General features: G+C 43.9%; 1 protein-coding gene across 1 annotated transcript in view; it reads right to left on the reverse strand.

The window, feature by feature from the left end:
- LOC138521326 (uncharacterized) overlaps positions 1-16359 on the reverse strand; it is a 93569-nt gene that overhangs the window by 60220 nt on the left and 16990 nt on the right. Inside the window, exon 3 of the mRNA XM_069634083.1 lies at positions 8928-9113. Within this exon, the coding sequence (XP_069490184.1) occupies positions 8928-9113 (186 nt within the window). The remainder of the gene's footprint in view (positions 1-8927; positions 9114-16359) is intronic.

Genomic DNA, 16359 nt, shown 5'->3' on the forward strand with positions numbered 1-16359 from the left:
ACAATAGGAATCACTTTATTTGATTTCTGAGAGTTTGCCTGAGTGATAGCTGATTGATGGCAGCTAGAAGAAATGGACACGTATTGCTCCTCATGAGTCGAATAAGTGGATAAATCACATAGATTTATTGAAGTGGATGCAGTTGTGATGCCGCTTGTCTCAGAGTCAGAAATTCTTCTTCTTCGTTTTAGAGCTGGTTTTTGTTTGCCTTGGACAATATAACCATGGGCAGCTTTTTTTGTGGCAATTTCTGGCATTTAATTTTAGTGCCATCATTACGTTTAAATAAGCTTAATCTTGGCGGAGAAGATAGATTTCTTATAAATTTCTTGGTCTTTGCGAGACCAGAGAATTGGCCTTTCTTTACTGATTTCCGAGTTACGGCTTTATCTGATGTTTTATTTGCAACCATAATTGTTGTAGGTAAGGTTGTCTTTGCCGCACCAGTAAAGATACCAAAAGACGAGAAGTGATTCTCAGGCACGGTCTTTCGCCCTTGACTAACTTCCTGGATGTCTTCGTCCCTGGCACCTTTAGGCCCATCATCATTATTTGAGCTCCTTGGCACCAGCGAGTTTTGTGAAAGATCATCTCCAATGACTGTGTTGAGTTTTTTCAATGTCGGCCGAGACTCAGCCAAACCTACATTGGTCGGAATGACCTTGTCAATCAAGATTAAGTTCTGATCAAGATCAGCAGGAACTTGCAGCGCATTTGATACTTTCATTTTAGCTTTCATTAGGCAATTCCCAACACAGCCGCTAGAGTCAGAACATTGGCTGTTACGCATCCACTTGATGGCTTCCAGCAGGCCTTCAACCAGATTCTCATTTTGGCAATGGTGTTGGGTGGCCAAGTCACATTGCCTTTGCTGCCACTCCACCGTAAGTTCAGCCTCTGCATGTATTTTTTCTTTTAGATACACGTTAAACTTTTCTATTTATTCCATTTTTTGGTTCAAATTTGACAACATTGCTCCTTGATCATGAATCGTTTCATTTAGGGCTTCATAAAGTTTCACAAACGGTATCAAGGCTAAAGATGTTGCGGCCAAGACGTTATTATGAATTTGCATAGCGGCAGCCAAGGAAAGACTGGCCTTTGCAGGTGTATCGCCGGGATTTTCAGGCTGAGGATTTTCAGCCCCAATGCTCGAATGACTCGAGATGTCCTCAATTGGTAAGTAGGCTTCCACTGCATGCACATTACTTTGCACTGACCCAGGCCTTTTGGCACTATTGATTTTCCTTATGAACGCAATTGGTGTACTTGTATTAGTCTTGGCATGCTCTAGAACTTGAGAAGGCAAAGTAACTCTCAATGATTTCATTGTTGACGCATGCGTGTTATTTGAGCTGTTTTTTTCTGGGCATGCTACTGCAGTTAAGGCTTGATAGTCCGGAGCTGCGAGCTGGACCAAAGGGGTTCCGTATTGCGCCCCTAAATGGCGACTTCTGGGATTGATGTGTGATTTCCCGATTTAGCAAGTTGCCTTCAGCTTGCAAGACAAGGTTAGACGGTGCCGTGGATATGATGACCATAGAGGTCTGCGTACAACCAAGGCTGTTCTTTCTGAGCGGTGCGTCGTCAATTTCATGGTTCACATTTATTTCATCAGGCAACAATTCCGACAGATTCAGAGTTTGTCTTACAGATTTGTCATGAATACTGTCGCTGGGCATGGCATTAAAACATAACACCTTTTTCCCATTTGGCGCCAAGCCATCTTGAGTAGCATGGAGTTGAATTCATTGAAAACGTTTCAAAGGAACACTTGACAGTCCTTGAGCACTATCAACGTAACCAGATACAACATCAGAGTTTTTGGCTAGAGCACTAAGTCCATCTGTTCGTAGTGGCAATAATAACACTGCTGGAGGACTTTCAGCTGCACCACACACTGACTATGTGCCTTTCATTGAGTTCTCAGGCATTTTTGGCCATACGCCATTTGGGCTATGCAGAGTGGTTTGTTCAACTTCATTTGATGTAAGTGCAGCATTTGGAACTGTCATCAAATCAGCAACAGAAATCTCGAATGGTGAGTAAAAAAGTTCTGGGGTTGCGGGACTGGAAATGGTCTCCCGTAATTCACACATCAAATTAGAGACAGGTTCCAGGATGTTTAGCGATAGCATAGGAATTTGAGGGGGCACTGACACGGGAGATGTATCAGGCCTTGCTAGTTCAATTGGATTTCCCGTTAGAATCCCAGATCCACAGCTGCTGCTGTCATTTGCAGTCAACGTTTCGGGCATTACCGATACCTCAGACAAGTCTGCCTGTAAGATAATTTCCATTCTGGCCGTGGCCACTGCAGACTTTACAGGCGTGACCCTCGTTAAACCCGGCAGATTTTCCCAGAGGCAAAGCAACAGTCTGTTTGCTTACCTTACCGTCTGTAGATCCTGCCTTGTTTGCAACTGTCCAGGGGTTCAGCATGCGGCGCTGCTGCAGCATTTTATGGCGAGTCTGCGTGCCAGATTTTTTTTGAGAGTCAGCCATAGACGCGCCTGTAGCGGACTGGGGCAGACTGGGAACTCGGTGCCGGAACTCCGCGCCTCGCTCCGCGCCCACAGTCAGTTTAAATAATAAACACAAACGCTGGACTTCACCACGTTGTGCAGCTCCTCAGGCAAAAACACATAGGGACTGGGGCAGACTGGGAACTCGGTGCCGGAACTCCGCCTACTCTTTTTAATGTTTACATCAAAGACATCCCTAAACACCTGAATTCTGTTAGAAACTTTCCACCCAACTTAGGAGCTCACCCAATAGGGTGGCTCCTCTATGCGGACGACCTTGTCCTAGTGGATCAGACTGCGATTGGTCTCCAGAGACAACTTAATGCGCTCCAAAACTATGCTTCGGAAAACATGCTCATGATTAACATTGGCAAATCTAACATTCTGAAAATGCGGTGCAATAGAGGAAGAAACAAAACCTCCTTGTTCTCATGGTCAATAGCAGAGGTCTTCAAACTGTGGGGCACACACCCCCCCCAGGGGGGCACGGCTGCCTCCCAGGGGGGGGGCGCCAGAGCCCAGCATGAAATGTAAAAATGATTTTTTTAGATTGGAGGAAATGGGAAGGGGCCGCTCACATGGTCAGACTGGACCATAAAACGGTCTTAGGCACCAATGAAAAAATGTCCAGAAGTTGAAAATGGATATTTAGTCCTTTAGTCACACACTGTTTAAATAGTACCCAAGGGGTTGTTTTTGTTCAAATGTAAACAAATTGTGATATTTAAAGAATATTTATTCAGCAACAATGGTCAAAACTACTAGCTGCATAAACTGGGCCACATTGGCCAAAAAAGTGGCCCATTTTGACTGGCCTACACTAGCGTTTTGCATTTTTGGTATGGCCATCGCCCTATTGGCTATAGGCCAGTCCAAGCCTGGTGGCTCATCCATAAGGGGTCAAGAGGCGTCCACCCACTGGCCCCCTCACCCATTATGGAGGAGCCGAGGCTGAACTGTCAAAAGGGAAACACTGTTTGCCTTTGACAGTTAATTTCCCCAGCCGCACATGATCACTGAGCCATGCAACGCTGGGGGTGTTTTGCTTCGCCCCAGCCTTGCATAGCTCATTGGAAATGCTGGCTGGGGCACTGCATGTATGCATGTGCGAGGGGGTGCTCCTGTGCCTCCTCGCACATACGGGCAGAGCAACCTGGAGCGGGGCATTTTAGCAACCACGCACAGGCCCCTGCAGAAGGTACGTTTATGGCGATTTATTTTTTATTTAAATGTGTATGGATGTGTGTATGCTTGTGTTATGGGACTGTGGTGGGAGCAGGATGAGCGGCAGCACTGAGATAGTGGTGGGAGTAGGGTGGGGAGAGCCCAGGGACTGTACTGGGAGTAGCGTGCGGTGACGGCACACAAAAGTTCATAGCGATTTCTACATACTGTCCATCTGACACTTTTGGGGGGGCACGGCCTGCCCAAACTTTGCTCAGGGGGGGCCAGGCCAAAAAAGTTTGAAGACCACTGGTCTATAGGAATTCAAAGACTGGATATTATCCATAAATACAAATACCTAGGGCAAAACATCAATGCAACAGAGCCGACACACCCTACAAATGCGAGATTAAGTATAAAATGGATTCTTTGTGTTCACAGGCCAAGTTGGTGCATCCTAATATGGTAAATTCTCTTGTCTTCCTTTGCTAACCTTCTGCAAGCAAAAGGTTGTACCCACATAACAGACAGTGCCCAATCTAAACTCCCTCAAAACCAGCCAGATTGGGACTATCTACAAGAAACCTTATGGAAGACTATTTTATCCATACCAAAAAGCTTCCCCATTCCACTAATTCGTTATGAATTAGGATTAATTTCAATAAGGGGCATTGTCTCCTGGCACTCCATAATGCTCTACAGAAAATGCTTACTGAAAACGACATTTAAACCGACTCTAATACCAGTTCTAGCGCATATCATGGAAAACTTGCATGAAAAATTATTAGATACTTGGAAAGAAGGTTGTATTTTAACCATGTAAAAAGCTGAAATAAATGAAAACACTGTAATTTCCAACCCTGAACACGCAAAGTGAAATCTCTGGTATTCAGATTGCGCTAATACCAGGGAAAAAAGTACTGAATAAAAAATTCTTAATTTTAGTAATTTTATCCTAGAAATGTTTAATCAACTTCTTGTGTACCTAAAGAAATTTCCAAGCCAAAATGGCTGCACTCACCTAATGAGAATGCGATTTAACCTGTGGTCAACAAAAGCACTGCTAGCGATCCGCTCAAAGGATCAAGCCATCAAACCAATGTGCAGATTTTGTCAGCTAGACATTCATCCAGAAACTTTAGAACATTTACTGGTACATTCCACTAATCTATCTTTGGCACGAAAAGAATACGTCAATACATTCTTTTGCAATTATCGTGCCATATCAGCCCACCAGATGTGGATTATGATTTTGAATGCACAGCATATCTCCTTAAACATAGCTACAATTAATTTTCTACTACAATCAGAGCTATAAATGCATATAGTAATTCTGGCAGGAGAACTGTCCATCTGATGCCGTTTCGCAGTTGTTGCAAATGCATTACCATTGCTTATAACCACTGTGTGCAGATCGTCTTCTTTATTGAAGTTTCTTATCTACTATCAGCTTACTTACAGCCATATATGATGCACAGTCTGATAAGTTAGAAATTACAACTGCTGAACTATTCATGATAATAACGTTCGTTATGGATCAGTAAATTGTCACATTCTCCTTGGCTGCACATAATCAGTCCATCATTATCCCCACATTGATAATATACTGAAATCTTATGAATTCCGTAAGCAAACATCAAAGACTCAGTCGCTTGTAAAGTCACACATTAGCATGCGATGAGCACTTTGCTTGCATTAATGTACTGGAAAACTAAGATGGCACTGAAACCGTATGAACATATGTATTCTATCTTTCATGAATATATGCATTTTTACCCTTAATGTTATTTGTTATATGTTATTCTGACTCATGTTTTTATCTATTTATGTTTAAGTGTAGTGTACTTGCGATATAATATATTTGAAAAGTTGGGATTTACTACTAAAACAAGTAAAGGTTATTTATATAAAAATCTTGAAATTATCATGGACAACAAATTAACACTGGAACCCCAAATTAACATGATAATCCATGACAAATTCTACCATTTCTTTCATTCATGCACAAAACAATGGCCATCATATCCCTCATCGTGTCTAGGTTAGATTATGCTAAAAGCATATACCTCGGAATGCCAGACTACTTACTAAAGAAACTGCAATGAATACAAATCGCAGCAGGCAGACTTCTCCTTAAACTCAACAGAAGAGATCACATCACACCGGCTCTTAGGATGTCACACTGCCTCACAGTAAAATAAAGAATCACTTTCAAAGCAATGTGCATAACGTACAGAGCGATAAACGGCCAGGAAGCGGAATTTACTCAAAAGAAACTCTCTATCTACAAACCCACCAGAACCCTGCAACAACATATGCCTAGAACCCAAACAATACACAAACAAAAAAAACTGGGTGGATCAGCATTCTCATGCTTAGCCACAAAACTATGGAACTCCCTTCCCAAGGAAATCCATAATATGGAGGACCATACAAAATTCAGAAAACTTCTTAAAACCTGGCTCTTCAGATCCGAACACAATGAAACCGACCGAACAGTGCCCGCACACCTCGTAACAGACCTCGTGCTGGAAAAGAGAAGTAGCACAAAATAACAGAGTAATGAGGGACATGGACTGGAAACAGAGACCTAAACAGAGACGCACCTCCCCAGCCCCCAAAGAGTAACTACTAAGGAACAGGAGAAGCTGGTAGGGGAAGACGATTAACCTGTCCCTGCGGATCCCGCTCCAGCCAGTGAATGCACCACCCAGCCAGAAATAGGGCCTGTACCATGATTTCAGACAGCCTAATGAACCCACGAAGACGCTTAGGAATCACAACTGCCGAGGTGATGAGGTAAACCCCAGAAAGCGTTAACTAGGGTGAGACAAAATCATGAATACCACAGGTGACGCAGCAAGATGAATCTCATAGGCAGGAAATCTGACACACTTAGATGGATTTCAGCCAATGTAACAATATCAGTTTTTTGATAAGCAGATACTCTAAACTATAGGCCCTGAATTCAAGAAAGATATAATCGATGGGAGTCGAGGAGGGGAGTCTCAGTAAAGCTTTTTAGGCACCTTCCTTCTAATCGCCCTAGGTCATGTCTCTGCTTGTTTGCCCATATTTCCGCCCCAGATGTAATACTAGGAAGTACTTTGGCTCTATAGATCTTAAGGAGTGTGTTTAAGGTATGTTCACCATGTTTTTGCGAGAACTTTTTCACAGCGCAAAGTTGTTGAATGGTCTTTGTGAAGACCAAGTCCATCTCCGCCATCCATAAGAGTTTGTCATCTACTATGATACCTGAGTATTTATATTGAAAGACTTTTTCAAGCTTCAAGTTGTTCAAAAACCAAGTATGCGGTTTAAGTTTAGCGCAACCGGCAGCGAAGGGAATGATTTTCGTTTTGTCTACGTTGATCTCAAGGCCATTGGAGGCAGCATGGGAGCCCAAATAATTCTATTGGTCTTGTAGTTCCTTTGGAGTATAATCCATTAGGACTAAGTCATCTGTGTATCCAAACCAAGAGGTGGAAACTGTGCCAGGTTTAGGAGGATATAAATGGTCAGATGTGTGAGCAATTTGTAAGTCAGTCAAGTATAAACTAAATAAGGTGGGAGCCAGTATTCAACCCTGATTCACCCCTTTATAAGTGGGGATTCCTTCACTTATTAGTCACCAGTTTGTTGTCATGAATTAGAATTAGGCAAAAGAAATCAATCTTTTGGTGGAGGTATAGTAACAAGGAAATATCTCTGCTCCCAGGAAGTATTTCAACCCTCAATAGTGAGGTTTTTCACAGCATCTGGTATTTCAAAATGAACACATGGGGTAAATACTTTAATCTAATATAATGCATATGGTTGGTAAAAACAGAAAATATTCAAAATATTGTCTGTTAAAAAGTACAGCCATACTCATAATGGGTTTCTCTCACACACACACTAAATTAAACTGCCCTTCCATTCCTTATGTGAAAACGAAATTCTGTTAACTGTACAGACCATCTATTCTCCTGCAGAATTCTCTATATATAATTCTTGAAGGCTGTCTGCACATTGGGGATTGGGCAAATTATCACTGACACTCAACCCCACCTCTTTTAAAATGATCTAGAAACAAGAAGCAACACAGCCAAAGGACTACAATGAGATGACAGATGGCACAGCTATGTCATCCTCGCAATCAAATTCTTAGGCTGTCTGAAATAAATATATAAATTTCAGTGTTAAAAACATTTAAATGTGAGGGTGAGTGTTGCGAATATGAAATGACCACAAAGCCCAGTGTGCATTATTCAATCATACAACACTTTTACTATTACACACTGTTTTGTGAAATATAAAGATCTCTGATCATTCTTATGTACCAAAGATGTTTTAATTGTATGCAAAGCAGCCAGGAACCCCCATTGTTTTCATTTGCCCCTTCCTCTTCCTCATAGGGTTATTTCAAAAGAAAAAAATAGGAATGTGAGACTGTTCATCTTGGAATGATAACCTTCTATCAGAAAATAAATGATATGGTTAGTCCAGGTTTTGATAATATGCTTCGATTAGTAATAGTAGAAGCAATGAAATGTATTCGGAATGCAACCATTAACACATAAAAACAGATTCACAATAACCAAGTAATTATAAATAAAATTCGCCCCTACAAGCGCCATTGTCTCTACACATTCTTTAAACAGTTTAGTAAGACAAGTGCAGCCTTCCTATTCTGACAGAGCCACTTTACAATGTTAGTACAATGAAATCATTTCCCTTTTTGATAGCTTCTTCTCCAGGAAAAACGCAGCACAATACAGCACCTCAGGGTAGTTATGTTATTTCGCTGGTGCCGCTGCTGTCAGCAATGGCTGGAGTGGTTCTAGAAAACACGCCCCTGACAATGTGGCTCCTGCTCACAGTAAGTTAACAGAGTATGACACAAGGAGAGAGAGAGAGAGAGCGAGAGAGAGAGTGAGAGAAAGAGATGGACAGAGAGATACGCTAGTGTCTTTAAATGTTGTTGTCAATTGTTTTTTTCCTCTGATAACTTGAAGTTTGCTTTTATACAAAGAAAGGATGAAATGTAAATTTAGACTTTACACACTCTGAGATTACGAGTGACACACTGCTGTCATCTGAGCGAGTAGCAGATCTAAGGGACTGGGAGCGGCAGTTAACGCCCACCTCACCAACTTTCAGATCATGTTATTAATAGGTTCTGAACAGAACCACAGGAAAACCTACCTCCGGCCAAATGTTCATTTTACCATGCAGATTGCATTACGTTTCACTTACCTGGTACTTCCCAATGATTTCTTGGCAGGTTTTGTAGAATGTGTCTTCATTAACAGAAGTGGGAAAAGGAGCAGTAGAACGGAGACCAGTAGGCAGCACCCGATGATGATGCCGTTGAGCTGGAGATCCGTCAGGTAGGACTCACAGCGATCTCCTTTGTACCAGACATAGTCCTTTTGAATGCACCTGAGTTAAGGAAATAAAGCAGTGACATTTGCATTTTTTCATAACATGTTTGACACAGGCTATTGGACAAAGAAATATTGAACCTTTAGATGTTCTCTGTCAGATGTTTGCACAGACTACGGTCTTCCGAAGGGCCACCCCACAGCACTTTGAGGCCATAACAATGGCAGTAGGCTCTATACAAAAATCAAACAACATAGCATACCACACCACCCTATCACAATCTCCACACAGAGGGGCTCATCCTGAATCTGGTGGTATATGGTAAATGTGGCGATAATGGAATTACCGCCACTTTTACCATGCCTCTGAATTAAGAGTTGGTGGTAATTTCACCAGTGGAATTAGCTTGGCGGTATAAGCGCCAATGGAATTGCCGCCAACACAGGGCGGAATTAACCCCAGCAGTATTTACGCCAGATTACAAGTTGAGAAACTGCCGATCTACCACCAAAAATGAGCAGTAATACTGTCAAAAACGCAGTGCAGTTGCCCCCACCTAAAAGGTGGAGGTAAATGCATACAGGTGATGGAAACGAAGCCACAGGTGCACCCAATCCACTCAGGAAGGGTACAACTTCCCCAAACACACTTTTCAACACCATGTTGCCACTAGCTGTTGTGAACATGGACATGCAGCTACCCATACCCAGACCCGCTTACCTCTGGGTCTGGTGCGCTATATAAATAAAATAAACAAACATAAACAAGCAGCTGCTCCTGCTGCGCACTGAGCTGCAGAGGCTGGAAGAGCAGCAGAGGGTACAGGGTGCAGGGAGGAGGATACGCCAAGTGTGGCGAGTGCTCATACCCCTGGTCAGGCCCTCGCCCTGGGCCTTGACTGACAACAAGCTAATCACCCTGTACCGGCTGAACAGGGAGACCATCAATGAGCTGCTCACCCTGATCCAGGATGACATAGAGAGCAGGACCAACATCAGCACAGCCTTACACCCGCTGATGTAGCTTTTGTCAATCCTGCATTTATTTGCAACTGGCACCTTCCAGCACACCATGGGCATGCTGCATGGCATATCCCAGTCCACATTTTCCAATGTGCTTGTGCAGGTGCCATGTCTCCCACCACATCTCCCTGCCCACCTCTCCGGCACAGGGGCAAATGAAGGCACGTTTTTATGAAGCAGCACATGTGACACATGACCAGCATGATTGATGCTCTGGACTGCACCCATGTGTTGGTGGCCCCATCACCCCAGGCATCTGAAGAGGTATAGCGCAACCGGAAGCAGGATCACTCCCAGTATGTCCAGGTCATCTGTGATCCTGACCTCTTCATAACACACTGCTGTGCTACGATGCTATGGTCCTGCGAAACAGCACACTGCCTGGATACATGGAGAGGCACAGAGGGCAATGGATGTGTATATTGGGTGAGTACAAGTGCCATCACACAAGCAATTCTCACAGCACTAGTGAAATGCCGTGTGAAGCTGGGGGTGTGGGGGAATTACCACAACTGAAGAATGCATACTCTGTCAAGGCCCTATACATGAGGGACCTGCCATCTCCCCGCGCACATGGCAGCCTACAACCCACTGGACTTGGACATGATTGACAATGCTAGCAAAACAGACACATAGGACTACAGGAACCACAAAGCAATATTACACATCCAACCGTCCTGGTGGGGGTGTAGCTCTGATCTTCCCAGAGTGGATTCCTGCCTCTGATTCCTATGTAGGCCTACTCCTCCTTCGAATGCCTTGTCTGTAGGCTTTCCCTCTCTCTTGGCCGCTCTCTCACCATTGCTACTATCTATCGGCCACCTGGTCAGACTACCTCTTTGCTCTGCTCTGTCCTCGTCACCCTTAAAAGCAAGTGTAGGGTGGCTAAGAGGAAATGGTGGGTATCTTGTGCATCCTCTGACAAACTGGCCTGCCGCCTGCCCCAAAGGCAATAGCTACTCTCAATCTGCAAGGAGCTGGCCAATCCTGCTGCAGTCTCTACTTCTCCTGTCCCCTCCCAGGCCCTTTGCACGGCCCTGGCTTCTCATTTCATCTCTAAAACCCATGACATCCTATCCACTCTCTCTTCCTCTCCCCCTCTTCCCGCTTCTCTTTCCAAGGACCTGGCCTGGCTGACCTCCTTCCGCTCCAACTGACCCACCCAGGTTCAACTTGGGTCCTTCCTTTCCTCTCTCTAACTCTCCAATTATGGTGTTCCCCACGGGTCTAAGCTCTCTCCCAGGCTTTTCAACCAATAACTGGCACCCTTCGCCCACTGCTTTGCTGCTCTCTGCTCCAACTTTCAGTGCTATGCGGATGACACTTGGTGTGTTTTCAGGCTCCCCTCTGCCACCTCTTATCCCTCACTCATCTCTAATTGGCTGTCTGCAATCCAGGAGTGGTGTGCCTCCAACGACCTCTGCCTTAATGCCAGTAAGACAGAGATCCTCCTCATCGGCACTCCGGCACCTTCCTTTACTGTCACTCTCTGGCCGGCCTCCCTTGGCCCTCTCCCTGCTCCCACCTGTGAGGCTAAGAACCTCGGGGTCATCTTCGATTCCACGGTTTCCTTTTCTCCACACATCTCTCACCTCTAAGAAGTCAAACTACCAAATACACCTCCTCAGAGGTATTCTTCCTTTCATCTCTTTCCCCCAGAAGCTCACTGTCTCTAGAGCTCTGGTTCTCTGGAGACTGAACTACTGCAACAGCCTCTTTGTAAATCTTCCTGCTACTACTCTCTGCCCTTTGCAACTCATCCAGAACAGGAATGCAATACTTGTCCTTGGCCTCAAGCCCAGGGATTTGATCTATCCAGCCCTGAAATCCCTCATTGGATCCCAGTGGCTGCAAGGATTAAGTTCAAGACCCTTTGCATTGTCCAGAAGCCCTTCTGGGGCCTGGGTCCACAATACCTTCAACTCTCCCTTCGGAAATACCTTCCTACTCAAGCTCTTCTCTCCTCCACCTCCAACTCCCTCAGGGTCAGTCGCTTCTCCAAGCAACAAGTTGCTGGTAGATCTCTTTCTTTGGCTGGGGCCTCCCTCTGGAACAGCCTTCCTGCCTCTCTGGAACTTGAGAACTACCTTCAGTTCCGGAAGCATCTCAAGAACTTCCTCTTTGCTTCAGCCTTCTCTCTTCCTCTCCCATGTTGATCTCTGTCTGTTTCTGCACTGGGCACCTGATTACCCTCTGATTTCGAGCCCAGATCCCTTCCCATGCAGCTGCCCACCCGCACTGCCTCCTGGCAACCTTTGCACTTGGGTCTGTATCTGCAACCCTACAACCCCCTTACCTGCGCTTATTGACACCCTTAGTCTGCTCATAATTCCAGCATTTGCCATCTGCTGACCGGACTACCTGTTGTTGTTTTGACCACACTTTCAGCACTTTCCACCCCTCCCCTGCCCCTTGCACTTTCCCCCTTCCCTCTCCCCTGCACTTGCACGTTCTCAATGTCACTGGGTCTAGTAAGATCGGTGTCATGTCCTCCGTTGTACTCCTCCCTTGCCTCGTCTTGCCTTCAACACAATTCCTTCGATTGTAGCCTCATCCTTGAAACATGAGGAAAAGAAAAAAGAAAAAGGAACCCTACGCCGCAGTGACGCTTATGCAAAGACGTCAATGCAGGAAGAGAACTAACAGTGACAAGAAGAAATTAGTCTGCATTGTAGATGGGTGCTATGGTTCCAGATGAAGAGCAGGAATGGCAGCTCCGACTCGATACGGATTGTGCAGAGTAGGCACAAAGATGACAGAAGGGTGCTCCGAAGCAAAGAACTAAGAATGGTAGATGTTCACTTTACTGTAATATAGCCGCACAATGACAGTCTCAGGCTGGCGGTCATCTTTTTGAGCTATCTGCATAATACAGTATATTTTGGCCCTGCATAAGTGTCATACCTTTGTAAAGGTGACTGCAGCATTAAGTCAGCACGTAGCAAGTATTTTCTGAAGCCCCAACTTCTTCAGGAACATGCTTAATTTAACCATTCTCAAAGGAAGTTTCAGCTCTGGCATTTCAAGACTGCACACCCGGGCAATAAACTCTAGCATGGCCCCATTGATATAACAGAAACAAATTAAGAATGAAACACAGCCAGCCTTCCATTAAGGAATAGCCACTCTGCTGACAAGCTCTAATACTGCCCAACTGATAGAGCAGAGACAATTTGGAAAGTAACGGCAGTCTGCTATTAAATCCCAATAAATGAAGGCAGCTCCACCGTTCTGGGAAAGGCGAGTACTGTCTTCAATAAATCAGGCGACAAGCTCTATACTGCCTCACTGTTAGTACAGACAATTATGGGAAGTAACGGTAACCCCCCAATAAGGCATAGTCACTCCAATTTACTGGAAAGTGCTGAATAACAACACTTGCAATGCTTTAACACTGTCCCATCGATTACACAGAAGCAATGCTTGGATGTGTTGGTAATCTTCGATTAAAGCAGAGGATAATGAATTGCTCCAGGGCTACAAGGAGTACTCAATATTTAAGGAACAATTTGATATATGTGATCTCGGCAGTGGATCCTGGATAGACCTAAGGGGGTCGCATTTATTCGTATTTCTACATTTCAACGCAGTTGTCAAGATGAGGTACACTGGTCCATATGAATGGGGATTCACTGATTTAACATGCTCTATTTGCAACAACATGATATGCCTGGGTGTTTGAACTGCCATGGATTGCTTCTACCAAGACCTTCTTCCACCTTTACCTACCTTGGTCACCCAATCTTGAAGCAGAAGGAAACATTATATAATTATCATTAAATGATCTTACACCAGCTACATTTCCTTTGTTAACGGCTGTGATAACCTTCTTTTGCAGGTCTTAAGTTTATGGTTGAATCTCTGCATACAACAATCTTTGACACAAATCTTATTGTCTAGAATGTATTTATGTATTGCGATATTATAGAGCATGCATGCCTTTAGAATGTGGAGGGCTTAGAGGTTTGGGAATGCCGATGAGATCAATGTTACTGAGTGTTCTAGTACATAGCGAGGCATCTATGCACTGTCAATGAGTCGAGCACTGAATGTTTTTACAGACTGTGCAGCAGTGATTCCCATTAACCACTCTTACATTTGGACTATTCATAATTTCTGGTAGGATTTAAGAATGCTTCACAGTATTCTCAGTAATAGCACTTGGTGCCATCCCTTCGAGTCCCAATTACCCCAGGAATTGCATTCTTAAAGTGGGATCCAGGATTGAAGATTTGTTGTTTATAAGTATTTGAATGGAAGGGGGGATGAGGCAGATGATGTAAACTAACTTGCATCTGTAACTGACCAATGATCATATTGCTTGAAGGAAGGAGGGCTTTAGGTTGGAATTTTCTGGGGATAATGTGTACGGGTGGTTGCTGCATGCAGCTTTGCATACGAGCAACAGTCTGGAATGTTAATTCAGGAAGGAATGCAATGCAAACAACCTGCTATTGTACAGAAACTATTGTGTGCGAGGTCCCGGTTAGTGCTGAGTTTTGCAGGACTTGAGAAGTGGACTGAATGAAAGGGGCATTCAACTGAAATTAGAAGGTGATATTACTTGTGTACATGTGTGCATCAACTTCTCTAGTCTGAGGATTGATAAGAGGGTGTGGGCTGAACCAGGCATCACGTACATACTATAATTTGCTATTAATTTGACATTACAACTTGTTATAAGATAAGGGGTCCAGAATAGTTTTCAGTAATGCAATGGCTCATAAAGTTAAACTCGTGTCACATTTGATAGGTTAATGTGATTACGATACTGTGTGCCTCGATACCGGAAGGCCAGGGGCTTGACCATCGATAGAAGTACAGAGAAGGAATCATGGCATGCAAATGATAATTTAGACTGCTTAACAGAGGGAGTTCAGGCGGAGTGATATGAATGTTGTGTAGCGTTAGCTGCAGACTCATGTTGGTTAGTAGTATGACTTAGTATTCGTAAATACGGAGGGGCCAAGGCAAGAGGGTTCACTTGTTATGTTAGTTTTCCACAGGTTGGTGTTTCAACTGTCTGATGTTACACTAAGAGGGAGTGGGTATTTACATATCTTTTCTGTTTTTTTGTGTGTTACTCTGAGAGTTAATGTTTATTGAGATCTTGACCTGCTCAACAATAGGAAAAATGTCTGTTTCCAGTAGCGAGATGTGATTTGTCTCCTGGAACATGAAAGGAATAAATAGCCCATTGAAGAGGAAACAAGTTCTTAATCATTTGAAGAGCCTGAAAGCTGGCGTACATTTTCTGCAGGAGACCCATCTCACAGTCGACAAGACTGCTAAATTACGGAGAGGATGGGTAGGTCAAGTATTCGGCTCCTCGTTTAACACATGCTCAAGGGGCGTGCCGATATTAATTCATAAAAATCTGGCGGTTCAAGTCCTCTCAGAGTGGAAAGACGAGGAGGGCAGACTGATCTCACTATCAATGTATATACCAAGTGAGACATTTACATTGTGCAATATTTACGCACCAACTGTAGATGGCGGATCCTTTTTTAGAATGAGTGCTCGATTACTACAGGATCAGGATTGTGGTAATATAATAATGGGAGGAGATTGTAATGATTCATCGACCCTTTAATGGACAGAAGTAACCATAGTATAGTGAGGGCGAAGACTAGTAAAGAGACTGCTTTGAGAGACTTAATTTTAGAGCACAGTCTAATAGACACTTGGCGATTGGAACACCCATCTGAGAGGGACTATAGCTTCTTGTCAAGTGCCCATAATACCTATTCACAGATCAACATGTTAACAGCAGGTTTGGCTACTACTAATTACACAGGAGGCTTGATTAAAAACATCCATTTATCAGATCACGCACCAGTGGAGATGACTATGGCTCTGCAGTTTTCAACTCGCAGACGTTAACTATGGAAGTTGAATACTTCAATTCTGGAAGAAGAAGAAATTGTAGACAAAATTGTCAAGTAGGTACATTATTTTATTGAAGAGAACTACACCAGAGACATGAACCCTGGAACAGTTTGTGAGGCCTTTAAATTCACCATGAGCGGCCTTCTGATTGGTTTGTCCAGCAAAAGAAGAAAAAACAGTGATAAGGAGATTAAGAACATGGATGAAAAGCATACGGAGAGAGTGCTGGACATGGAAAAAGGGATGAGAGGACTAATTTCCAAACTATACCAAGCCCTACTAGAGGCGCAAGGAGGGGAAATAGAGGTACATTAGAGGAAATGGGAGAGGGACATGGGAATAGAAATGGAGGAAGATCAGTGGCTAAGGTTATGTGTGAATGCACACCGCAC

The sequence above is a fragment of the Ambystoma mexicanum genome, chromosome 13 (assembly GCF_040938575.1).
Source record: "Ambystoma mexicanum isolate Mex_15411 chromosome 13, UKY_AmexF1_1, whole genome shotgun sequence".
NCBI classification, from domain to species: domain Eukaryota; kingdom Metazoa; phylum Chordata; class Amphibia; order Caudata; family Ambystomatidae; genus Ambystoma; species Ambystoma mexicanum.